The 25,940-nt window shown below is 37.3% G+C and overlaps 2 protein-coding genes across 4 annotated transcripts; one reads left to right on the forward strand and one right to left on the reverse strand.

Moving 5' to 3' along the window:
• The first annotated feature begins 929 nt into the window (after positions 1-929).
• On the forward strand, positions 930-14,383 carry LOC106050134 (heparan sulfate glucosamine 3-O-sulfotransferase 1-like). Its single transcript, XM_056034333.1, has 4 exons — positions 930-1,039; positions 1,860-2,035; positions 9,553-9,738; positions 11,573-14,383. Exons 1-4 carry the CDS (start codon positions 984-986, stop codon positions 12,253-12,255), a joined length of 1,101 nt encoding a protein of 366 aa, XP_055890308.1. The 5' UTR covers positions 930-983; the 3' UTR covers positions 12,256-14,383.
• Positions 14,384-15,906: 1,523 nt separating this feature from the next.
• LOC106071858 (tyrosyl-DNA phosphodiesterase 2-like) lies at positions 15,907-24,617 on the reverse strand. Of its 3 annotated transcripts, none has more exons than XM_056035146.1 (6): positions 24,420-24,617; positions 23,646-23,771; positions 23,100-23,220; positions 21,376-21,486; positions 20,140-20,310; positions 15,907-18,168 (listed from the first exon to the last, which is right to left on the reverse strand). In XM_056035146.1, exons 2-6 carry the CDS (start codon positions 23,756-23,758, stop codon positions 17,857-17,859), a joined length of 828 nt encoding a protein of 275 aa, XP_055891121.1. In that variant the 5' UTR covers positions 23,759-23,771; positions 24,420-24,617; the 3' UTR covers positions 15,907-17,856. The 3 variants fall into 3 exon arrangements, with proteins under 3 accessions (XP_055891121.1, XP_055891120.1, XP_055891123.1); XM_056035145.1 differs by having other exon boundaries at positions 24,434-24,616; XM_056035148.1 differs by lacking the exon at positions 21,376-21,486 and having other exon boundaries at positions 24,434-24,617.
• Positions 24,618-25,940: the final 1,323 nt, after the last annotated feature.

Raw genomic sequence — 25,940 nt, forward strand, 5'->3', positions numbered from 1 at the left:
ATATAAATCTGTATCATTGCTACTGATGTTCCAGGAACTAGGTAGAGAGATGGTAAGGAAGGTAGACATCTTTAAAGTTATTTTTATCTTACATTGGGGGATTAGCCTTATTGAAGTATTTGGCGTTTCCGGTGCACCGATTAAGTAATGATAATTTAATCTGTGGGCATTTTCTGTTTAGAATCACAGAATCCAATTTAAAAGGTCTTCCACTTGGAGCCTGGAACACAGATCCATTTTTTAGTACTTGGTAAGCAACAAGGTTCTTACAAATGTAGTTTTGTTTATTATTTATTTTAAAAATCTCCACAAATTCTTTTCATTTTAATACGTTTTTGTTTAAAGTTCCATTGTATCGCCCACACATTACTGCATTTCGCTTTTTTTTTTTGCTTTTTCCCTCTTGTGGTATTTCTTTCCCTTAAGAATTTACACCGCATCTTTACAATTAAAATACAAAGAGCAGACAACTTTGATAAACTTAAATACGAAAATCCGCTATATGTACATGAAATGGTGGGCTGAGCGGTGTATACCTCTTGGCTGCCTAGCAAGGAGACTCGAGTTTAAAAAATTGTGTTTAGTGAGCGCCCAAAGGCAGCACAGAAACCTTCTCCCAAGTTGACCCAGATACCCTTTCCCCCCACCGGTCCATAAAAGCTATTAAACCAGAGCGCGCACCGAGCACTACACGTAATTTCAAAACAAGATCAGTTAATTAAATAGAAAATAGATTCGATTTGAACATTATTTTATTGAGCTGAATCATAATGATACAATTTAAACGTCATTCTAACAAATTACTGGAAAGGGGGGGGGGGGGGTAGATTGTATTACAAAATTACCCAAGTCATCGTTTGTGAGTAGCGGTTATGTAAAGCGTGTTAAAAATAGAATAGAACAATAGGAAATCAAATCAATTATTGCTATACAAATTATTTTAAAATGTGAAGCCTTTTGAACGTTTGAAAAAAAAACAAACAATGGCGTTGGGCCCAGACATCTCCAAACCTTCCAACCTATGGGACATAACTCAGAAGTAAGAATACAGATATCTCTACTTTTCTTCTGCACATTGTCCATTGTATAATCATGTTTGTTGAAAGATTCTATAATCTTATTTGTTGAAAGATTCTATAAACATGTTTGTTGAAAGATTCTATAATCATGTTTGTTGAAAGATTCTATAATCTTATTTGTTGAAAGATTCTATAAACATGTTTGTTGAAAGATTCTATAATCATGTTTGTTGAATGATTCTATAATCATGTCTATTGAAAGATTATATTTTGCATAACTTAAGAAGCTTACATGAATTTGTCTAGCTTTTGTAATAACTTTTGTTTTTACTTTTGGTATATTTATTATAATTGAGCTTGTATTTTATATATTTTTTGTTTTGTAAAAATGCTTATGGTGTATGCCTCTAATACATTCAGATACATTGATATAAATGCTCTCCATACATCTGATTGCTATATGAACACTATAGTTATAAAACGACTAAACATACTAAAAGTCTGTCATTATAAGACAAAGTTTGAATTATTTTATTTTACTTTTCAATGACGTTAGTAAAACTAATCCTTTCAGCCCTTGCAATACATGAGAGTAGGTGATGTAAGGTTTCTGTGGCCGACGATGGCTATGGCTAAGTGGTCATTGTGCTGGTCCTGGTCGTAGACACTGATGACCCTTTCATCATCTGTTTATATAGACTCTATATTCTGGATGTAGCAAAGTATGTAGGTCGCAGCATGGGCTGCGTAGTCACGGGAGAAACTCGTCAATCTTTGAACTCGAAGACAAGCCTTATTCTTATCTATTGTTAAACTGAATGAAATGTCTCTCTGTTCCAGTCGTCAGCAGCAACTGGCCAGACGTCGACGTTACTTCGTCCCAAGGAACCAAGGTCTGCTGTCAGCATTTACCGCCTGCTGCTGTTTGGTGTTCATGATGACGTTTCTAGAAACGTCTAGAGTCCTGATTCCATCAAAAGTCGTTTCCAAAAGAGATCTCCATCTTCTTACTGAAGGTACGATTAGAGAAAAGAGATTTCTTGACGACCTCATGATGTATACAGGATTTTTCAATCAAAGTTAGAGTTTATAATGACAGGAAACAGTATCCTATGTAGTTCTAGGGGAAGGTTGTTTTTTTTTCGTATTAACTCTTAGGTTTACAATTTTCTGGTAGTGACGTAGCTAGGGTGGGTGGGAGGAGGGGGGAGAATTTAAAAATCTCCCCGGGCCCCCACTTGAGTGTTGTTTTACATTAAATATTAACTATTACGCAAAATACAGGGTCCTCAAAGGGATCAAGCCACCTGCCCCCAAATTATGGCCAATTCCTAGCTACGCCCATGTTTGCTAGTCTCTTTTTTTTTATTTCCCTTAATTTCATAAACTTACTTTGAAGACAATGACATGATCAGGCCTACAGATTGTGTGACCTCAGAGGGTCTCGAACATGAAATATTCAGCTAATAGTGAGAAGCCAATAATGAAGCCTCCTTGGGACATTCTTTTTATCGCCCAGGGCCTTGCAGTCCGCTCTTAAACATGAATAATATCCTTAGGTTTGGTAAGTCATGATTTCTTCATTTATCTACATGCATCGATTTTAAAAAATAATCTGGACGAATAGAGTTCTTGGTTCGCGCTACTTTATTTCATGTAACCAGTGCAGCCCTTTTATTGTATGCTCCCGTCTTCTTATAAGGAGGTAGAGATAAAATGAGAAAGACAGACAGATATACAAGAGAGGAAAAAAAATCTCTACTAGTTGAAAGCCACACGACATAACATTGCTAGGCTCGTAGTTGTGTTTAATTTCAGAAATGACCTTGAGTAGTACATATTTTGATATTTACTCTCTCACTTATGGGCGCTTAAATACAAACACCAGAAGCAAACACACATACACGCACTCTTACACACACAATTAAACACTTATAAGATATTGTTTTGGACGGTTTAAAAAGCAATGCGCATCATGCCCAATCTGAACAGCCCAATCTCGTGGTGAACAAAGACAAACTTTATTTCAAAGTGACCAAACTCTAGAAAACGTCGTTATTTGCATATTTATCTCCCTTTACTCTATGTTTGTATGGACTCTCCGGTTTTGTTTTCCATTAAGTAATATTTGTTTCTCTACTTTATATGACCGCATTTTAGGAGCATCTCTCAAACACGTTCATTAGTTCTTGTTCTAGTCTAAGGAAAAAAAATAGTTACTGCATAGTTGTAGATATCTGTACCGTCTTTAGTAGTCTCCTGGCTAGACAGAGCTATCTGGAACTGATACCAACTGATAACTCGGTAGTACAAGAGTTAGTTCCCTTGACTTAGACGCAGGATGTATTCTGAGCGGCAGTGTATAGTCAATGCCATGACATCAAACTTACAAAACGATTTCAACTAAGCTTAGGCCAATCTCCCCATTAGAAGCATTAGTTTCCATTTATTAAAGAAAGGTTTATCTTCCATCTTCTTTATAAATAAAATAGATTGTGCTAAACTACGATCAAATTTTAATATGGGCCTGTTAATTCTTGTTGACTACATCACAACAAATGCAAACGTTGTGCCGTAGGCAGCATTGATAGTTAACAACAAAGGGCACGTAACTTGCGCCTCCTAATGTTCCGTACTCAAAAATAACATGCATCAGGAGGCCTACAAATAATAAACAACACATAACGGGTATATATCAATAAGCCTTGTTTCTATGACAGAATCAATTACATATCTATGTGATTAAAACTTGTTATTGATATTTTAACCGATCTTTGTATTATGTCGTTCCCTGTTTGCCAATTTATCTCTACTGCCCTTCCCACCTAAACCTTTTGAGGGGGGGGGGCGGTCCTACTGTAATGGAGAAATCATAGTTTGTGAACAAAATTAGTTGAATTAATATATAGATTTATATTATGTCGCTCGCCTTCTTGTATCTTGGCCGTTTCGGTGAGGTTGGGGGAGGGGGAAATTGCATGTACTGCCCTCCCCGCTCTAGCCCTCTGAGTGGGGGGGGGGGGCGGTCCTATTTTTGTGGAGAATCATAGTTTGTGAACAAAATTAGTTGAATATCTATTTAATATAAACTACATATTGATATTTCAACTCATTGTATATTATGTCGTACCACACTCTAATCTCAAATTTTATCATTAGTAAAATTTAAATGAAAAAGGGTTGTACCAGGTGGGAGGGGCGATTCATGCAATCGCATTTCCCCCATAGGACAAATCAATACTTTTTCTTTTTGTATTACAGTTAGGAAATTACAAAACAAAAACATCTGTCACTAATATAATTTATATATACTATAAATTAAATTCTTACATCGAGTCGCCACACCCCTATTCTTTAATGCCAAATGCAATCTTTAGCAGAAATTATTAAAGGAGCGAGGATTAATCGTTTTCACTCTACCGCCCCTCCCATTTCCAGACAGAGTTTATGTAATTTCACATGAATTTATCATAACTATTTTAAGAAAGACTTTGCATTCAAAAAATTAGAATTCAAACGAAATTTTTCAGTATAAGAGTTACGATTGAGATGAGTTCTAAACCCAAATCATTTTTTCATAGTCGCCTTTTTTAACCTTTACTCAATCTGAAATTTTTTTAATTAAATAAATTTGGGACTATAACGCACAATTTATACTTTGATTTTATTGAATATTATTTATCGAATAATTTTTTTTTTCGGCGGAGATCCTCAAAGCCAAAATCTAAATACGTGGGGTATCTTATCTTTTCAAGGAACAAATCGGATTTTTCGCAATGTATTAAGGGCCTATAAATTCAAATTAGAATATTATAAGTACAACATTATTCAAAAGGTCCTTTTTTAATAGTATGAATAATGAGTTTTAGGTCAGGAGAATACCTTTTTTCTGTGAAGTATGCAAGAAAACTCTTTTGGCGGCGGGGCTTCGCCCCGAACTCCATGGATGAATAATGAGCTGTAGATGTCAGGAGAATGCGTTACTGCAATGAAGAATGCAACAAAACGCTTTTGGCGGCGGAGCTTCGCCCCGAACTCCATTGATGAATAATGAGTTGTAGATGTCAGGAGAATGCGTTACTGCAATGAATAATGAAAGAAAACACTTTTGGCGTTGGGGCTTCACCCCGAACTCCATGGATGAATAATGAGCTGTAGATGTCAGGAGAATGCGTTACTGCAATGAAGAATGCAAGAAAACACTTTTGGCGTCGGGGCTTCGCCCCAAACTCCATTGATAAATAATGAGTTGTAAATGTCAGGAGAATACCTTCCGGAGGTAAAAAAAGCAAGAAAACGCTTTTGTCGTCGGGGCTTCGCCCCGAACTCCATTGATAAATAATGAGTTGTAGATGTCAGGAGAATGCGTTTCTACAGTGAAGAATGCAAGAAAACGCTTTTGGCGGCGGGGCTTCGCCCCGAACTCCACTGATGGATAATGAGCTGTAAATGTCAGGAGAATACTTTTCTGCAGTGAAAAAAGCAAGAAAACGCTTTTGTCGTCGGGGCTTCGCCCCGAACTCCATTGATAAATAATGAGTTGTAGATGTCAGGAGAATGCGTTTCTACAGTGAAGAATGCAAGAAAACGCTTTTGGCGGCGGGGCTTCGCCCCGAACTCCACTGATGGATAATGAGCTGTAAATGTCAGGAGAATACTTTTCTGCAATGAAAAAAGCAAGAATACGCTTTTGTCGTCGGGGCTTCGCCCCGAACCCCACTTGAAAACCTTATAGCGATGCCCCAGTTGTTTTGTTTTTCACCAAAGGTTGAGAAATGCTGCTTTTTAAAAATTCTCATATATATATATATATATATGCACGTTTATGCATAGGGTTAGGGTTTACTGGGCATTAGGGTTAGGGTTTGGAAAAAAATCGCCCCCCCCACTCAAAAGTTCTGGATCCGCCAGTGTTCTATGATATGTATATAACACATTTCTTAGTACACTAGCTCCAGCTGGAATAACCTGCCCAGCAGGGGCGTAACTAGGGATTTGGGGGCCCGGGGGGATTGACCTCTTTGGAGGCCCCTTACATTTTGACATTTGACATTTGACATCGGATAATGTACGCAAAAATATATACGCCCCAAATCCAATTGGTTCAGTATATCAGTAAACTTAACAAAAAGTAATCAAGACTCTTTTAATGAATAATACCTTTATTTATTAGTTAAATAATGCACAAGTGACAAATCTAAATTGATATCGCTTCACGTCGTGCATTCTGTGCAGCAAAGACATCTATAACATCAACTACATCGATACTTTCTAGTATTTGTGACTTCACTGACATTAAAGCCATGATAAGCCTTTCTTGTGTCATTGTGCTCCTGAGATAGTTTTTGATGAACTTGAGCTTTGAGAATGATCTCTCACATGACGTAATGGAAGTGGCCTGAGTTAGCGGTATTCGGAGGAGGTTGCAAAGTTTGAGCACACGTAATTACCATATGAAGCCTGTTTCCTCAATATATCTATTGGTGATTGTATTACTGTTTGTTGATGAAAAGTGCTCGTGCATCAATGACATCATTGAAAAAGCGATTTGCCATTTATTTCATCATACAAATAGGAAAAGTAGCACAGTTTGTCATAAGCGGGTCTTCATCTAACAGGTGTCTTGGTTCAAGAAGAAACCCAAAGGTATCCATTTTCTTTCCAGCCTTTGTAATCTGCCCTTCATCTCCATATGAAATCTGTCCAGCACTTCTGTCGCAACACGTTTGAATTGCAGTTCTATTGATAGTCCTACATTAGAACTCAACTTCCCATCAAGTCTTTTCTTTCTTCTGGTTGTTTTGATTACAGGGAATCCATAGTATTCACTACCTTCTTTTGCTTTTTCGATGGATTGGTTTTTTGTCAGTTTCTCATCATTTTGCAGAAAGCATGAAATGGTACTAATTTCTTTAGCAGCTTCCAGTCCAGACTTTTGTAGTTTCTTCTGAACTATATTAATTGGGCGCAAGAGCTTTGACCAGAATTCAAGATAGGCAAAAAATTCTTACTTTCCACTGCATGAAGAAGATTCTGTGCTAATATTATATGGTATTACGTCATTGTTGGTTGTTTATGTTTTGTGCGAAAGCAAAAGGATTCAGGGTATACAAAAGTGGGAAAGATCCATATCTCGTCATGCTCGAGTATAGAAATACTCCGATAAGTGGACTGCCGTATGCACCATCACAACTGCTGACGAGTAGAAGACTCAGGGAATCATTCCAACTGATCCCAAACTATTGAAACCATCGGTAGCTGAAAATGCAGAGACATTACTCAACGAACGACAGATGAAAAGCAAAGTGAAATACAATGCAAAAGCAAGACTACCTAAAGATTATTCTGTCGGAGAGTTCGTCTAGGCCAAACATGGCAGAAAGCAGTTGTCATAAAAAAAACATTCAGCACCCAGATCTTACATCATAAAGACAAACGATGGAAAAACATACAGAAGAAATCAACGCTTTTTGAATAAGAGTTTCGATGAAGACATCTCTGGGTACTAGGATACCGATGAAGACAATGAACTGCAAACTGTTGGAACAAACGAAACAGACAGTTATAGACCAACGTCTAGAGAACTTGTTGTGCCAGTCAAGACAACCAAAAGTGGACGAATTGTTAAAGTAGACAGGGCCGGCCTTAGGCCACTGCAGCCTATGCGGTGGCAGTGGGCCCCGCGCTTTCATAGGACCCGCGCTAATTCTAAGTGTACATTATTAAATTAAACCATTATAACGTATATAAAATAACAGGGTTTTCGTGACCTCCTGATTTTCCAGTGCCTCCAGGAAATCTCATGAAAAGGCAAAATATACGATAAAGACCTGAACTTTTTTTAAAATTTATTTAAATCTCCTGAAGAATAGACGAAATTGAAATTTTGGGGTGCCTATAAATAAAAAGTGGCATTGCGAGCTTTCATTTGATAAAAATTTATTGCAAAGACGAAAGTAGGCCTATTTTCTAATTCAAAAAAAAAATGTTGACATTATGCTCATCCCTACCCAAACTAGGCCCCGCGCGATCCGTTTCGCATAGGGCCCCGCAAATGATAGGGCGGCCCTGCTAGTAGATATCTTTTTTAAGAACTTTAAAAGGAAGGGTGTGATAATAACTTCAAAAGGAATGATGTACTAATATTATATGATATTACGTCATTATTTGTTGTTTATGTTTTGTGCGAAAGCAAAAGGATTAGATGGAAATAAAAATAGAGTTTCCATTGGATTGAGGAACGATGAATAGAGGGGTAATAACTCGAGTGTGAAGTTTAATTCTGAAATTATAGACGCCAAACCCGAATAATGGACTATTCTAGTATTATTAAGAATAACTCTTGGATCTGTTATACTCGATTCTGTAAATTTTGATTCTAGGTTAGTGTAGCCATAAAATACTCGACATTTAGATCTGTTATTAGTAAAGGTAACAAGATACCTGGAATTCGTTGTATATTATGCAGTTTTATTCGTGGCAACAAAGTTTAAAATGTAAAACTAACTTCAAAAAAAACTTTGATCTCTGTGGGAAAAAATATTTTTAAAATGTCAACAAAGTCAACGTACTGATAGACCTAGATCTAGGTTTAGTCTTTGTGATAAATTTAATCCATAAATGTTGAAAAAAAAAAGACACCCGTTGACACTATTTGTCAATCAAATATATTAATTTATGTATTTACAATAAATTTCGGAAACCCATTTGGGGGCCCCCCTCCTAGGGGGCCCGGGGGGATTTTAAAATTCTCCCCCCATTCCCCCCCTTAGTTACGCCACTGCTGCCCAGTGTGCGGCCGAACATTCCGGGCTCACATAGGTCTCACCAGCCACATGAGGAGGCATAAAACCCCAGTGCAAAGCCCTCATCCCCCTGGATGACAAAGTGGTCATCATCGAACCACGATGGATGAACTATATATATAACACATTTCTTAGTACAATACGATTTTATTTTTTTTTAATTCTGATGTGTTAAGCTGTAGAGCTTTTGACTGGTGTTCTGAAAAAAAAGTAAAGTTCCTTTTTCAGACTTTGTGATCTATAGTACATATGATGGAAAGGTCATATGTTTCTGTGGCCTACGGCTAACGAGGGTGTCATGTGGCCTGCACAACGACAAACCGCCCTTACTTTTCCCCAACTAATTTCAGATAGCCATTAGAGTTAATGTCAGGTACCCTTTAGAGCTAATGTCAGGTATCCATTAGAGCTGGGTGGACTCAGAGGTGCCAGGATTCGAACCCGGGACGCCCGGTTCAGAAGCCAAGATCTTTACTGCTCAGCCACCGCGCTAAAGGAACGAACATTTAGTCCTAGTAGAGACCATAGAATATATATAAAGTGTATGGTTGAGACTCATGAATCGAATTCACAACCTTAGATTCACCCCATCTCCCGCCAAGAAAACTGCCTTTGGTAGAATGTTTTAATTCTATATCAGTGGGATGTGCGTGTGTTGTTATATTATTTCATTTTTCTATCATTATTTCTTTTTCAACGTCAATTCTATTTTGTTGTACTGTCCACAGGGTTCACCAATGACTTGCAGGTCAAAGAAGGTAACGATGGCGACACGCCACTCTCGGCTCAGCGCCCACACAGACCTGGGGCAGTGGTGGTTGGGTTTTCCCATTGCGGAGCCTATGCCTTTCTGTCTGCTCTCTCCGTCCATCCGCACCTGGTGGTCAACAAGAAAAATGTCTATTTTTTTTCTGGTGAGTCCTAACCGTCGGAAAACATTCAAAGCCTACATTAAAGGGACATCTAGCTTCTGTTTAGCATGTTACAATGTTACAATGTTACTAATTTCCACCTATTTGTAAACTGTAGGCCTATTTTTTTTTCATGTGGAGAAAAATTTCTCTGCAAAGCTGAAACTAATTATACTAATAGCCAATACCTTCAAAAAAAAGGTTGGTCGTTGTGCTTGCAACATGACACCCTCGTTGACCGTGGGCCACAGAAACAGATGAACTTTACATCATCTGGCCTATAGATCGCAAGATCTGAAAGGAGGATAAATGGAAATGCCATTTTGAGCTGATTTATAGAGCTTCCACGCAGAGCTTACATACAGAGCTTACATATAGGTATTTCATATAGTAGAACTCCTTTTAAAGTTCATATCTGAAACCTATGTGTCAGAACAGAGCCCTAAACAAAACCAGAGCCGAAAGTACAACTAAATGTGCGGGTTTAATCGAAGAGATCACAGAAGAAACTCTAGCATCGGGAAAGAACGTTTTCTCTTTACACTAAACAAAAATATGGCCCACCAAAAAAAACAACAAAAAAAAAAAAAAAACAAAAAACAACAGTTATGGACCAAGGAAAGAATGAACTATGGATCTCACTTGGATTAGCTTTTTTTTTTTGGTGGGGGGGGTCAACATTAAATCCTTTTCTTTATCAACAAGTTACAACTTACTTGTGCTACCAGGTGTACGGACTGTTATTTAGGTCCACTCTGTAGTTACAACTTACTTGTGCTACCAGGTGTACGGACTGTTATTTAGGTCCACTCTGTAGTTACAACTTACTTGTGCTACCAGGTGTACGGACTGTTATCTAGGTCCACTCTGTAGTTACAACTTACTTGTGTTACCAGGTGTACGGACTGTTATTTAGGTCCACTCTGTAGTTACAACTTACTTGTGTTACCAGGTGTACGGACTGTTATCTAGGTCCACTCTGTAGTTACAACTTAATTGTGTTACCAGGTGTACGGACTGTTATTTAGGTCCACTCTGTAGTTACAACTTACTTGTGCTACCAGGTGTACGGACTGTTATCTAGGTCCACTCTGTAGTTACAACTTACTTGTGTTACCAGGTGTACGGACTGTTATTTAGGTCCACTCTGTAGTTACAACTTACTTGTGTTACCAGGTGTACGGACTGTTATCTAGGTCCACTCTGTAGTTACAACTTAATTGTGTTACCAGGTGTACGGACTGTTATTTAGGTCCACTCTGTAGTTACAACTTAATTGTGTTACCAGGTGTACGGACTGTTATTTAGGTCCACTCTGTAGTTACAACTTAATTGTGCTACCAGGTGTACGGACTGTTATTTAGGTCCACTCTGTAGTTATAACTTACTTGTGCTACCAGGTGTACGGACTGTTATTTAGGTCCACTCTGTAGTTATAACTTACTTGTGCTACCAGGTGTACGGACTGTTATTTAGGTCCACTCTGTAGTTACAACTTACTTGTGCTACCAGGTGTACGGACTGTTATTTAGGTCCACTCTGTAGTTACAACTTACTTGTGCTACCAGGTGTACGGACTGTTATTTAGGTCCACTCTGTAGTTACAACTTACTTGTGCTACCAGGTGTACGGACTGTTATTTAGGTCCACTCTGTAGTTACAACTTACTTGTGCTACCAGGTGTACGGACTGTTATTTAGGTCCACTCTGTAGTTATAACGTATACTGCATACACCTTTTTAAAAATTTATGCATTGGCCTCTATCTACTTGGTGTATCGTAAAAACTGAATCTTTTGTCTTTACCAATCACGTGACTAATGTTGTACATTCTCCAGGCAACCAGACAACTGAATGGTATCTGACCCAGATGCCGCCTTCATTAGATCACCAGACGACCGTCGATCTAAGCACTTCAACCATCCAGCACAAGGCGGCGATCAAGAGATTGAAAGCCTTCAATGAAACCGTGAGAATTATCGTTGTCATCTGCGACCCCGTTGCAAGGATGCTGAATAAATATCTTGCTGAACAGAAGCACCAATCAGCGAAGACGAGGCTTGAAAAGTTGGATGAGCGCGAAATAGTTCAAAGATTTATCGACACGATATTCACGACAAAGAACGGCACTATTGCTGTTAGGACAGATTTAATCTCCGGGGTTGGAGACTATTTCAAACATTTCATTGATCTCTACCAAGCGTTTCCTAGGAGACAAGTTCACGTGGTTGAGCAGCGTCGTTTCTTTGAAAACCCTAGCAACGAGCTCTCTAAACTTCACAAGTTTTTGCGCGTCACGCCTCTATCTCACATCGCGGATATTCAGTACGACTCACTCAACAATAAACTTTGCTACAACGCCTCTGTCTGGAGACGCATGTGCGTCCCAGAGATAATCAAAAATGTGAGCAAAATTTTTGTTCCCGAATATAACGATCACCTTAAAAAACTGCGACAATTCTTTGCCCCTTTCAATAAAAGACTCTATATTTATTTAGAACATTCATTCGGTTGGCTTTGATTTGAAACAAATGCTTTCTTTTAAAAATTGAACCTTATGTTTGATTAAAAAAACAACACGTGAAATGATTCTCATTATCTTAAAAATAGGGAAGCCTAGCTTGAACCACGATTAGACCTAACTTGAACTATGGTTAGACTTAACTTGAACTATGATTAGACCTAACTTGAACTAAGATTAGACCTAACTTGAACTATGATTAGACCTAACTTGAACTATGATTAGACCTAACTTGAACTATGATGAGACCTAACTTGAACCACGATTAGACCTAACTTGAACCACGATTAGACCAAAACGGATTACACAATGAAGACGAGAAGAGTGAACCACTAATTTGTGTCCAGTGCAAAACGAGTGGACTCATCGATTTAGGCCTACTATCTAAAGACAGTTTTTTCTCTGAAATTTAAAGCCACAATGTGTGTGTGTGTGTTATGTATTGCTAAGTATTTTGTAAAAAATGTAAGCTTGTTTTCATGTTGGGATGTTCCTTAAGTGTGGAACATATCTACTTCCTAATGCAAACCTCCCACATGACGACGGTGGATGGCAGCTGGAACGGTTTGACAACTTTGAACCCGGATCCATCGAGACGACCGAACGACAGTCTAAAACTCATAGGGCAGAACCAGGCAGTCATCATTATGTATTAAATGTATTGTATATACTGCCATGTATTGTTATGTAGTGATTTGTAGTACTATTATTGCTATGTATTGATTTATAGTGCTATTTAGTAGTATGTAGTGGTAGTGCTAAGTATTTCTATGTAGTGTTACAAAGTAGGCCTAATATACATTCCTACATATTGGTGTGTGTTGTAGGCCTACACAATACTGCTATGTTACCTGCTCGTTAAACTTTAGACTTATTCTTGTTAATATTACACAATGAATGAAGGGGAAACAGTTTTATGTAGTAGAGTCATGAACAGGACAGGGTTTGTCGTGGCTGATTAGTTGTCCGAGGATCGAATCTCGGGGACCACAGTAATTGGTACTTGACATTACTAAAGGAATAGGCGTTTGGCGACGTGACAGCCATTAACTGTTGAATAGACTAACAATTAACAGTATCTGTCCCATGAGCCCCTAGGTATCGAAGAAAACTTTTGCAGAAAGGTTTACTGAGTAACATTGAATAGTTATTACAAAAGACACAATATTGCCACCAATATCTCAATAAGTCCTAAGTGACTTCAAATGAAAACACGGGGTTCATATCTAGTCTTATAGAAAGTAAATACATTTGTAACAATACATGTAATGTGTATAATCAAAGAATAGTAAGAACATAAATAAAAATATATATATTTGAATAGATTTTTTAAATGCGCAGTCCTACTTTTGTATCTCTAAAAACTCTGTGGATAGTATCCCTGTAGACCAGGGGTGGGCTAATTACGGGCCGCGGGCCACATGCGGCCCGCCGGAGTGTTTTATGCGGCCCGCCGACACCTACAGAAGTCAGGTGTGCACACAGCATATACTTATAAAAATGCAAATATATTAAAAATAATATAAATATAAATTATTGAAAATGTCATTATAAAAAGTTTCAAGCAAACGAAGATTATGCTTATTGTCTATACATCAATACATTCAATTCAAGACACAATCTCTGATCAGTATTTATTCAATGCTATGAAGAACTATATTGAATGTTGGGTATTCTAGGAACAAGATGGCAAGGGTGACAACTGGTAGAGCTCGATCTTTGACTGAGTAAAAAGGTGGATTTTTTTAAATACCTCAACTATAAACTTTAAACAGGAAAGTTTGCACAAAGCTTCAACTTCATGATAGCAGAATGTTTATAGTAAAATTATTAGAGCTAGGGTGTATTAACCACAGGTAGTTCCAATTATGAACAAAATAATCCAATAATTCCTCAATCTTAACATGGGCAAGGTAAACGAGAGCACTATAAAATCTGAAGGAAGAAATTGTTATGTTACTTGAAGGACATTGTGACTCTCTTACCAATATTTCTAATGAAGAGTGGAAGACAGATTTCAGGTTTCATAACTGCCATTGCAATGAGTTTTTTGCATATGAAATGTAAATGGATGTTAAATCTTTTCAAACAAGGCCTTCCCTTTTCTACAAGCAAGCAAAAAGAAAACAGGTTTTGTCATTTTCCTTTGCTGAAAGGTGAAACTATTTCTAGTGAAATGATTAAAAGTACAACATTTATTTAGATTCCTTAATTTTGCAATTTATATAAGCAAATTTTAAGACGCCAAGAACCGGTTTTCAGTACCATTAGCTCACCATTTAGCGCAGAAGCTGATTTAGCTCCAGAGGACATAACTCCGAGCAAAGAGAATTTCTAGTCAGTACTTCCACAGGAGTCTTATGGGTGCCAGAATCTGTATGTCAACACTTAAAAAATGTGCTGCTGTTCACACTATTTGTGTACACATACATCTGTTCTTCTTCTTCTTCTTTGTTCTCATTTCACATGTTGGAGGGTTCAGATCAGTAATCCTATATCTAAGATGACCGCGCAATGTTTTCCAGATACAGGCAGTTTTGGTTCTATAAGAGGGCTTTGGGGCCAGAGTCCTATTCGGGTCTCTGATTTATTATGCACCATTGAAGGACATGGCCAGCATTCTCTGGTAATGCTCCAAAAGGGCAAGTTTCGCTCGTCCCGTCATTTAACTTCCGGAACATATATTGTCTCATCCAGTGAACAAGCATTATATTTTGGGTGGGGGGAAACTAAACAAATATAATTACTGGTCGATTTCGACTGACTGTAATTTGACAGCAGTCACAAGGGTAACAACTAGTAAGCTAGTTTCACAGTTCCGGAACATTATGCACGAGTGTAGAAAGTAAAATACTTCACATTAAGTACAACTGTATATTAGTGGAATTAATGTAATATAAAAAGACAACAGCATTAAAAAAAATATTAATTGATTTAAAAAATTGCTACCTCTTGTTGTAATTCCTTAACGTGGAGTGTGTAAAAAAAAAGAAACGTGAATATAATACAGTGTAACTATGAATTAAAAGTTAGCTAGAGTATCTTTCTAAGTTGTATATACATATGCGGCCCGCCATTCCAAAATTTAAAGAAATGCGGCCCTCGATCCAAAAAGGTTGCCCACCCCTGCTGTAGACGATGAAATGTCAAACAATAGTCAATTTAAGCATTTTTGATCTACTGTTTTATATAGGTTGCACCAATCGGTGTTTGGGAGTAACATCCCTTGTAACTGTTGTTGTCAACCAATATGGCGTTAGATTAAACAGCTGATTTCATGTCTTATAAGTTATATCCAGAGTCTTGTTATTATTCGTTCATAATAATCAACACCCTGCTGTAGACGATGAAATGTCAAACAATAGTCAATTTAAGCATTTTTGATCTACTGTTATGTATTAAATTAACAAAAAAGAAAATTTTAAAAAATATTTATAGTCTTTAAATTACAAACTGATCTTATTTACTAAAGTAGATTTAAAAAAAATAAATAAAATAAGATAAGCAAACGAAAATTCGGGGTTTCTAAGGGAGACAACCATATTTTTAGTTTTAGATTTTGTTTTTTCAAAGATGAAGTGGTTACTCCCCTTTTAGTATTTTCCATATACATATAATATGTTCTTTTCTTTAAAAAACAACAACTGCACATTTCCTTTCAAATATTATATTTTTAATTTTTCACAGATCTGTAATTTTTCAATAAGTAGGTCTACTGTTAATAACTAGAGATAAACAAGTTTTGTATGTAGAGAATTGTAAAGTTTTGGAAAATGTCGGCTTGATTTCATAAGCTGTAAGATAAAATGTTATTTGGATCTAGTTGTACAAATGTACTTCAAATGTTTACTCTAATTTTAAAAAAAGTTACATATAATAACTTATCATTCATGTTTAAAGTAGTGTTTCTTAACTGTCAGAGAGAAAGAGAGAGAGGGAGAGAGAGAGAGAGAGAGAGAGAGAGAGAGAGAAAGAGAGAGAGAGAGAGAGAAATCAAAGATTGGCAGTTGACTGGTAAAACGAGTGATCAATGGGATGCTTGATATATGATTAACTCTAAATGTGACATATTAGTAAATATACCTTTTTAGTCACTGCGAACTATTGGGGCAGCTAATCTGTTTCTATTGTCGACAGTTGGCGTACATTCAGTACCCATTAGAGTTGGGTGGACAGGGGCGTCCCAAAAAACAACAACGATGCTGCAAATCCTCTATTCATCAGGATTCGATCTCGATAACCCTCGGCGCAAATGTTCTCCATAAATTTTAACAAAATCTTTTAACACCAAAATAAATAATTTAAATATTTAATTCCTAGTTTGTTCATATCAGCTGCTGTATATTCCACGATTATACATCAAAGTCATGAAAGTATTTAACTGAGAGAAATGTGCATAGAATGATGCAGCTTTGGAATAAATCCATAATAGCAAACTCTTGCTGTATTCGGATTCAACGTCAATAGAAACATTCTGAGTCTATAAAGAAAGTCACTACCTCCATAAAAGCAAAGCTTTTAATTTGTATAAAGAAAGATAATAATTTAATTTTGGAACAGTCCAGTACACTTCTTTTGTTATACCCCCCCCCCCAAATGCTCGTATACAACGAAAAAGGAAAACCTAAAAAATATTAACATTGAGGACAAACTACGCACTAGATTTATGTATTACAGCATAGATTTACTTCTCATCTCATAAAGTCTTTATTTGTAACGCCGGATACACGAGCAATGAATTTAATGCTAGACAACTTCAAAAAGATACTATTCCTAGAGTTACAATTGAATAAACAATATATGGTTTTCTAGAGTAATTATCTGGGTCTCAATAACAATATGTAACTAGAATCTACTTATTATATACATCATTATTGTTGCAAGTATACATTATAATTAATACATAAACAAGACTATGTACTATTACACTTACACAACACTTTATTACTACACAAAAATATAACATCATTAGTTAAGATGTCAATTTATGGCGTACAGACATTGTGTACAGAATAATATAAATGTTGATAATCTTTGTATTTTAACTGCCATAAGATAATTCTAGTGCACATTTTAGCCAAGCGATCCAGCCCTGTTAATCAAAGTTCTAAGCTCTTGCTTTGGTACAGCGAAATAGTAGGAGGAAGCTTTGGTTCAGGTTCTCTCTACAACAATGGAGCATCTAAAAGCTTAATTAAAACCAAATGAAGTTGATATGACCAGTCCTATTCTTGAGATGGCAACAGTGATCTTCTAGTTTAGCGTCCTTGACATTTTCTTTCTTTCTTTCACTATTCATTTTTCTTACGTTTTTCTTTGGGCTCCCTTATAGCGCCACAAATTTCTCTATATCGCTTTCTCCAATTTTTTCATGTCACTTATTTATGTTGCTTGTAGAATATAGTCAGTCATGCTTTTCCACTGGGACGCCTCGGTATCCAGGGACAGAATCTATTCTACACACAAACTCAAATCAATGTATCGTTCTGTTTACTTCAGCAATGGGCTCTAGAGCTACGACAACGTGTAGGGACAATATAAAAAAAAAAAACTGTCAGATTCTAAAACAAAGTAAAAGTACTTGTAAATACTAAAGATATTTTATGTACAACAGTTTACAGATCCCGGACTAAGAATATCAAAATGGCAGAGGATACCCCAGTGATCACTTGGAAATCTTTCACAGGATTCTAGTCTCCAAATGCCTTTCAGTTCAAAATTCACTGGGTTCAAGAGAGGAGGGTCGCTGTTCCTCATGTAGATGCGGTCGAAGCGGAATTGCGGCTGAATGGGGCTATCGAACTGTCTGTTGTCGTTACTTCTTAAATTCCAGGTAAATTCAGTTTGTGGTTTTTTACCTGTGTACTCCCATATGTCCACGACATTTGCTGGTACGGCAGAGAAATCGGTCAGCTAATTGAAAAAAATAGAAAAGATCAAAAAAAGCTGTGGACATTTTCAAAACAATTATTTCACATAAAAACACAAACATGTACATCTAAACACATACAAGTGCATACACAAACATACATATGCATACAAAAACATACATGTGCATACATACACATACATGTGCATACAAAAACATACATGTGCATACAAAAACATACATATGCATACAAACACATACATGTGCATACAAAAACATACATATGCATACAAACACGCCCGAACTATCGGTAGCCACTCCTCATTTGACACACAAACTTCAGTGTCGGGGAGCTCTTCAGAAGCAAATATTGGTTTCCTCAACCCAAATGTTCTTTTAAGAGGCATGCCAATGCAAATAAGATTGCAGAAACTCAATGTGACCCCGGCAATATACTTAATCTACTCTTAAACTGAGACAGACGTCTTGAAATAAAAAATTATGACGAAAAATCAAATCATGTGCTCTAGAATTCTTTAGTGCAGTGTTTTTCTGTCGGGCCCCCTCTCTCTTGGCGGGAGCAACGATCTCTTAAGGGCTTGGGGTGGGGGGAAAGAAAGGATTCAATTTTTTTTCTGCAGCTATCAATCCATGTTTAACTATTAACCTAGAAAAATGACATTTAAATAAAATGGAAATAAAAATTTTTAAGTCAGATGTTTTATCTAATAATGGCTTTTAAAATTTATACCGTTTTCGCGATAGGCGGCTACATTAATATCGACTGAAATCTCATTGATGAAGACATCAAAAACGTCTCCGCTAATGCGAATCTTAAATAGGAAAATCCTATGCCGAACTGGAGTCGAACACTTAGTGATGTTGTGACAGAGCGTCGCATGACGTTTGCGGGACATGTTCTCCGACAAAATGAATTACGCATACCAAGAGTTGCGATGACATGGAGGCCAGTACCAAGAAAGCGCAAACAGGGACGTTCTCGTATTATTTGGCGCCACACTTTCATGGAAGACCTCAGAGCAGTGGACACCAGGTGGGAAGAGGCTTCAGACATTGCCAGTGACAAATCTTTGTGGAGAAAGCCTAATGCGCCAAACGGCGCGGGAGGATCTAAGTAAGTAAGTTTAAACGCGATTCTTTGGACATTTCTTGTGTCCTGTATGTAGGTCAAAATTCTCCTGACTTTATGGTAACGCCTTTCATGCAACAACCAAAGCAAAAGGTCCACGACAAGATGTCTTCCTTAACAGAAAGATGAACTTATGGCGATCACGCCAAGTACAGACGTACATTCACTATATTGCCTTGAATGTTCCTTGCATAATAAAATTGACCATCACTGTCTCCTTATTTATTAGACTTAGAGCTGCGACTCGCCTTTTTTTTTACCAGGGTGAATAGTGCGGTGATAGAGTAGGCTACTCATTTCAGTAAGTGAATGAGTGAGTGCATAGATGGGATTCCGGGAGGCGCGGTGGCTGAGTGGTAAAGCGTTTGGCTTCCAAACCGGAGACCGGGGTTTGAATCCTAGTTAAGACTAGGATTTTTAATTTCGAGATCTTCGGGCGCCTCTGAGTCCACCCAGGACTGATGGGTACCTGACATTAGTTGATTGTTGTGCTGGCCACATGACACCCTGGTTAACCGTAGGCCACAGAAACAGATGAAAGGGGAACTTGACTATAGATGGGATTCCAGGTGGCTAAGAGACTGAAGCGTTTTGGAAAAAAAATGAAGACAGAGATAAAGTCTCGTAAATACTTCAAAATCAAAAAGATTTTAGCATCTTTCTGAATATGCCTAACTGTAATAAATACGGGCAGAAAAGAACTGTTCATTAATTTATTATTTTATTGATCATTATACTTTAAGCTTAATGTACTTGAGCTTATAGTTTTCTCTAAAGGCAACTTAATATTTTAAAAAGGTCTTAATTATTAAAAAGTTTTGATAATCGACTTAAAGATTAGAATCAAGGACACCCTGAACATTACCTCTGAATCTCTTAAATTTAAGTCCCCACCAAACAAGACAACTCTAGTTTTGTCTGCAGACCTCATCCTTGCAAATGCTTGGCTAAGTTGATTCCTTCGTTCACCTGAACATTGTTTGATACTCTCAAGATGGCTGTTCAACAATGTCACAGGCACGGATTTGATCTGACACTGAGGTAGACATAAACATACAGATCACTGAATAGAATGTTAATATAAGACCCTAAAAATAGCCATTGATATTCCCGTTATGTATCTCGTGATCTAAGAAAGATTTATTTTTTTATTGTTGGAAGATGGTCAGGTGGGAGTGAAAATGACTACACTAGTAATTACATTTCTTTAAATTTAAGCCATTTTGAAATATCACTTTTTCTTAGTAGACCACAAAAACTCAATTTATTTTATAATGGAGATTTTCATAAATGGCAAGCTTTTTTTTCTTTGGTATATATATGTACGGAGGCGCGGTGGCTTAGCAGTTAAGCGCTTGGCTTCCGTCGGGGTTCGAGACCTGAAGAAGACGGAGAATTTTAATTTCGGGATCTTCAGGCGCTTGGAGACCACACAGCCCTAATGGGTACGCGGCATTAGTTGGGGAAAAGTAAAGGCGGTTGGTTGTTGTACTGGCCACATGACACCCTCGTTAACCGTAGGCCACAGAAATAGATGACCTTTACATCATCTGCCCTATAGACCACAAGGTCTGAAATGGGAACTATGTGTACAGAATACGGAATTATTGGCTAGATATCAATGTCACATGACTTGTTTCTGTCCAGAAAGGCTGAGAAAGAAAATATTCCAAACTTTCGATTTTAAAGAGATGCCGGGGGTGGGGGAAGAAGAACTAATTAGTGAGTGCTAAAAAAAAAGGTACTTTTTATACCTGGTCATCTGATACATCTTGACAAGATAGACTTTGTATTTCTTGAATGACATGAAATAAAAAAGGCGTAATAACAACAAAGACACAAACTAGTTTATAACGAAGCAGTGGCGTAGCTAGGATGGGGGGAGGAGGGGGAGAATTTGAAAATACCCCCGGGCCCCCACTTGAGGGGGAGCCCCCTGATGAGTGTTTTTTACATTAAATATTAATTATTACGCAAAATGCAGCGGCCCCAAAGAGGTTAAGCCCCCGGGACACCAAATGATGGAAAATTCCTAGCTACGCTCTGTAACGAAGCTACGTTGTGTGTGTGGTTAGTTTGAAAGAAAGATGGAGACATTCACCTGAACTTCCAAGAGAGTTCGAGACATGTTACTAGTTGGGAAGGGGAGGATGTTAGCACGCTCCACCAACGAGCAATCTTTTCTGACTAACGTGGCAGTGAAGTAGGACCGCTGAAAGAGAAACGTTCATTCAAGTCAGTGGTACCCAACACTTGTCAGATGGGGCGTAATGTATGAATAGAGCTAGAGCTTTATGAATATAAGTGTGGTGAATCAAAGGACATGGACATAATGTTGACTGTAGTCAGCGATGAGGTGAAAGCAAAAAGAAAACTGTCTTGTAATAACTGTTCAAATAAGTGTTACTGAATAATTAATTGAAAGGGACGTACTTTGTGATCATCAGCTTCTGAGTTAGTGCTTACTCTGTAACGTACGGAGAGTTAGTGCTTACTCTGTAACGTACGGAGAGTTAGTGCTTACTCTGTAACGTACGGAGAGTTAGTGCTTACTCTGTAACGTACGGAGAGTTAGTGCTTACTCTGTAACGTACGGAGAGTTAGTGCTTACTCTGTAACGTACGGAGAGTTAGTGCTTACTCTGTAACGTACGGAGAGTTAGTGCTTACTCTGTAACGTACGGAAGTAACTTGTCAAAGTGAAAGAAATTTCGGCCGATTGAATGTGAACTGAACATTATCATGACACGAGAACACTTGGAAGGTTTTTTATTTAAAGTTTGTTAATGAGGGACTTTCATTTCCCTTGAATCTGGATGAATGTATTGCGAGAACTTTGTTTTCCTTTATTCAAGTGTTCTGCGTCGCTGTTTGAATTGTATCACATCGTTTCAAAATCCTGTCATCAAGTATTCTATTCAAACTAATTAAGGACGCAATCGTTCAATTGTTTGTACTAATTGAGACTCGATAAAGCCACTAAGTCTATCTAGATGTTGAAATACAATGCATTGAATTAAGTCTACATAAACCCACGTTTGCGTTCAGTTTATCAAAACTTTATTATGAGGGCAAGTAACATTAAATGTACATCATATGGAAATCAATTTGGGCGGCCGAATTCAGGCCGGGGTGGGGGTATAATTCATTAGAGAGAATATGGATTATTCTAAACAAGGTGCCTCTCTAGATCTAGATCTATGACTGACTAAATGAAAAGAAATATGTAAAGAGTGAACTAAGTTATGAATAGTGATATTTCTTTTTTCAAACTGTTTCACGGGAAGCACAAAGCTTCAGTCAATTATTTATAAGAACTTTTAATATTTACGGGTGGTACTAGCGCATTATTAGATGCTAGCAAGGTTATGCTTTGTTTCAAACTGTGTTTTACCGGCAATTCATTTGAAAGACGAAAAGAAAATGTGGCATCTTACAAGTTCAAGGTCGGTAATCAGGGCTTACTATTGGAGGATTTCACAATAGTGTGTGATATTATTGTAATACTGGCTGTTTCACTGAATATATAAGTGACAAAAAACTATATTGTTGGAGTAAAGGCGTTTCATTAAAAATACTTTGTGGGGGGGGATAGAGGTTATTGTAATACAGGTAACTGACGGACCTAAGAAGTGTTTTGTGCATACCCCATAATATTGTGAGATATACGCTGAATAATTAATCACAATAATTATTTTATTTTGGTGGATAGTAAATATAACTATTAGAACAATATAAGAAGAACATGGCAGTACTGTGAAAAATAAAAGGGGGAGGGGGAAATTATATAAGATTGTGCCATAAATGTAATAAGTTATCTTCTTACTGGTCCACGCCTCTTCCCTTCCAAGCCTAAAAAAATGTCATAGTCTGGCATACAGCGAGCTCTTATGATGGGCAGGCTGTCAGTGACCACTTCTTGTAGGAAAATTACTTCTGGGTTTTCACTATGAGCAGAAACAACACAGTTGTGTATGATGATAATGAAGATGGAGAAGTTATACATTTTAACTATTTTATTGTAGGACATCACATTAATAGTTTTTCATATCATTAGAATAAATATCAATTCTCAATACTCTAACTCTATGAAGAAAACTGCATTATTAAAACTTAACTAACTACACAATTTAAAGTGAGACCATGAAGCTAGCAACAGTTTTATAGATTAAGCCAAGTACAGTTCTTACATTGAAGCTAGCTATACATTTTACGTTTAAGCTCTAGATTATAATTTTAAGAAAAGTGTAATTCTTAAAATAAACTACTATGATAACTAAACAGAAAATAAAAAAACAACAACATAGAAATGGTAGTTTGGCAGCAGAACTATTACCAACCACAAACTTTACAGAATTTGCATTAAGCTTACTGTAACAAAACGTTGCAAGCTCCCTCAGCTCTAGTCATTAGATCTTCTGGATCCAATCCATCAAGGTTGTAGGAGAGTAGTCGTAATCTGTTTGCTGTTCTAGCAGTCTCCATAGTCGATGCCAACCTGTGTTTCAAACGTGGACATATATCCTTACAGATATCAATTGTAACCTAAACCTAGTAAAGTAGTAACAGATTAATAGCTTAACAGCTTCCCAGTGTGGAGCTCGCCTTAAGTTTGTGAAGTGCATTAACTATGCCAGCCTTTTTTACAAAGCTTATATCAACTCCTCACTCTGTCTGTCTGTCTGGTAAAGTTTCTTCAGAATTATTAGAATTATTACGTCCTAGCCGGAATCTCCTGCAGGACAGCAAGGGGGGGGGGATAGCAGCGAGAAGTAATCGAACTGGGGACCATCGTGAGAAAAATCGGAAAGACCTACAAACCTAATTACTATATTTTATTATGCTAATTTTAAGATAATTGGTTTAAGAAACCCAAGGCGAGATTTTCTAGACATAATGTGGCTTTAATATTCAGCATTATTTAATTCTACCATTGCCCATTGACAACGTTCTGGTTAGTTTCTGAAACACGTGACATGCCGGTAGCACAAATAACAACAAATACATGTGAGGTCAGAGTTAACTCGAAACGTCGCTAAATAGACGTGTGTTAACATTGAAGCTCCCTCGATATTTCCCAAGAGAAAACAAAAAAACAACAAAACAAGAATAGCAGCTTTAAGAAGTACGATGCTGTAAGTTTTACCTTTGTAGACTTACTCTATAATCGACAAACAGCCCAGAGAAATTCAATAGAACTGGACATTACAACTCCTGGGGTTTTGGTTTTCCAAAATATAGGCCCCTACTTAAAAATGATGAGTTTATTTTAAAACCCAAATAGCTGTTTCAAGCGTGAGCCTATCTTTAGTTTCATTTTCGAATTTCTGGTAACATTTCCAACATTGCCTGTATGATTGACTGATAGTGCGTTGAACTTCGGCCTACATGGGAGTGATTCTCAAAGTATGCTGCATACTGTATGCATAACGTAAGCCTGAGGGGGGGGGAGGACACACAGGGCTGGTATAACATGTAGCGACACTATGGCCGTACTCAAGACACCATTTGCTTATTTTAGCTTATAAATTACAAACGTTTCTTCAAAAGAGAAGATAATTGCATTAGGTGTATCCATGTGTAAATCTAGTAATGTAAAGTTATCCGTTCAAACCTTGCGATCTAAAGGGCAGATGATGTTAAGGTCATTTGTTTCTTTGGCCAAGGGTTAACGAGCAGGGTGTCATGTAGCAAGCACAACGACCAACCGCCTTTAATTTCCCCAACTAAAGTCAGGTGGGTGGACTCAAGGGCGCCCTAAAAATCAAGAAGTTCAAAATCACAGTCTTCAATGAGATTCGAACCCAGGACCCCGGGTTAATCTAATCGTGCATGTTAATTAGAGACTCAAAACTCTGCTAAGGCATTGTTTTTTTCAGGCTGATTTAGGCAATCCGTTTCATGCTCTAATAGCATTAGGGAAAAAGGAGCTAATTTAGTCCAAGCATATTGGATAAGAAATTGCCTTTATCTTTGTGTCTTTCTATTTTATTAGGTTTTGTATGGTGTTTGTAAATCATGTCTCAGTGTTTTATGTCGTACATGTCTTGCTACTTTATTTTTTAGTCTTTAAATTCAGTGATTTTACTATTGGTATACTTTAACTCTTTCTCTCCTAATTGACGATGCTATCGTTGATTTGACCCCTTTTAAACTAAATTGATTTTGAATTGATAAACTTTAATTTGTGTTGTGTAAAAAGAGGAGCATGCATTTTCCTATAATTCAATACCAAATCAAACGTTTTCCGACAACAAACAAAAAAGTTATTGAAATTTAATCATAACAATGTAGGGAAATACAAATGAGCAAAATGAATAAAACTATTGAAACGAGGAAAATAATTACGGAGAGAAAGAGTTAATTGAATATGAACATTCGTTTCTTATAAACCTCACGGCCCTATTTTGTGCCTCTTCTTGTTTCTTTGTTCTTATCAAGTGTCCCAAACAGAGGACGCATATTCTAATATTGGTGTAACAGAGTTGAGTAGCATTTCAATTTTATGATTTTTTTTTTCATTATCATTACTTTTGTGTTCCTCATGGAACATAGGGCCTCAGTAAAAACACGTTCCTCATGGAACATAGGGCCTCAGTAAAAACACGCCACTCTCCAGTGTCTCTTGCTAGCTTTTTAATGGCTTCCTAGCTCTTTCCTGTCCTCT

This window comes from Biomphalaria glabrata, chromosome 7 (assembly GCF_947242115.1).
Source record: "Biomphalaria glabrata chromosome 7, xgBioGlab47.1, whole genome shotgun sequence".
Taxonomy (NCBI): domain Eukaryota; kingdom Metazoa; phylum Mollusca; class Gastropoda; family Planorbidae; genus Biomphalaria; species Biomphalaria glabrata.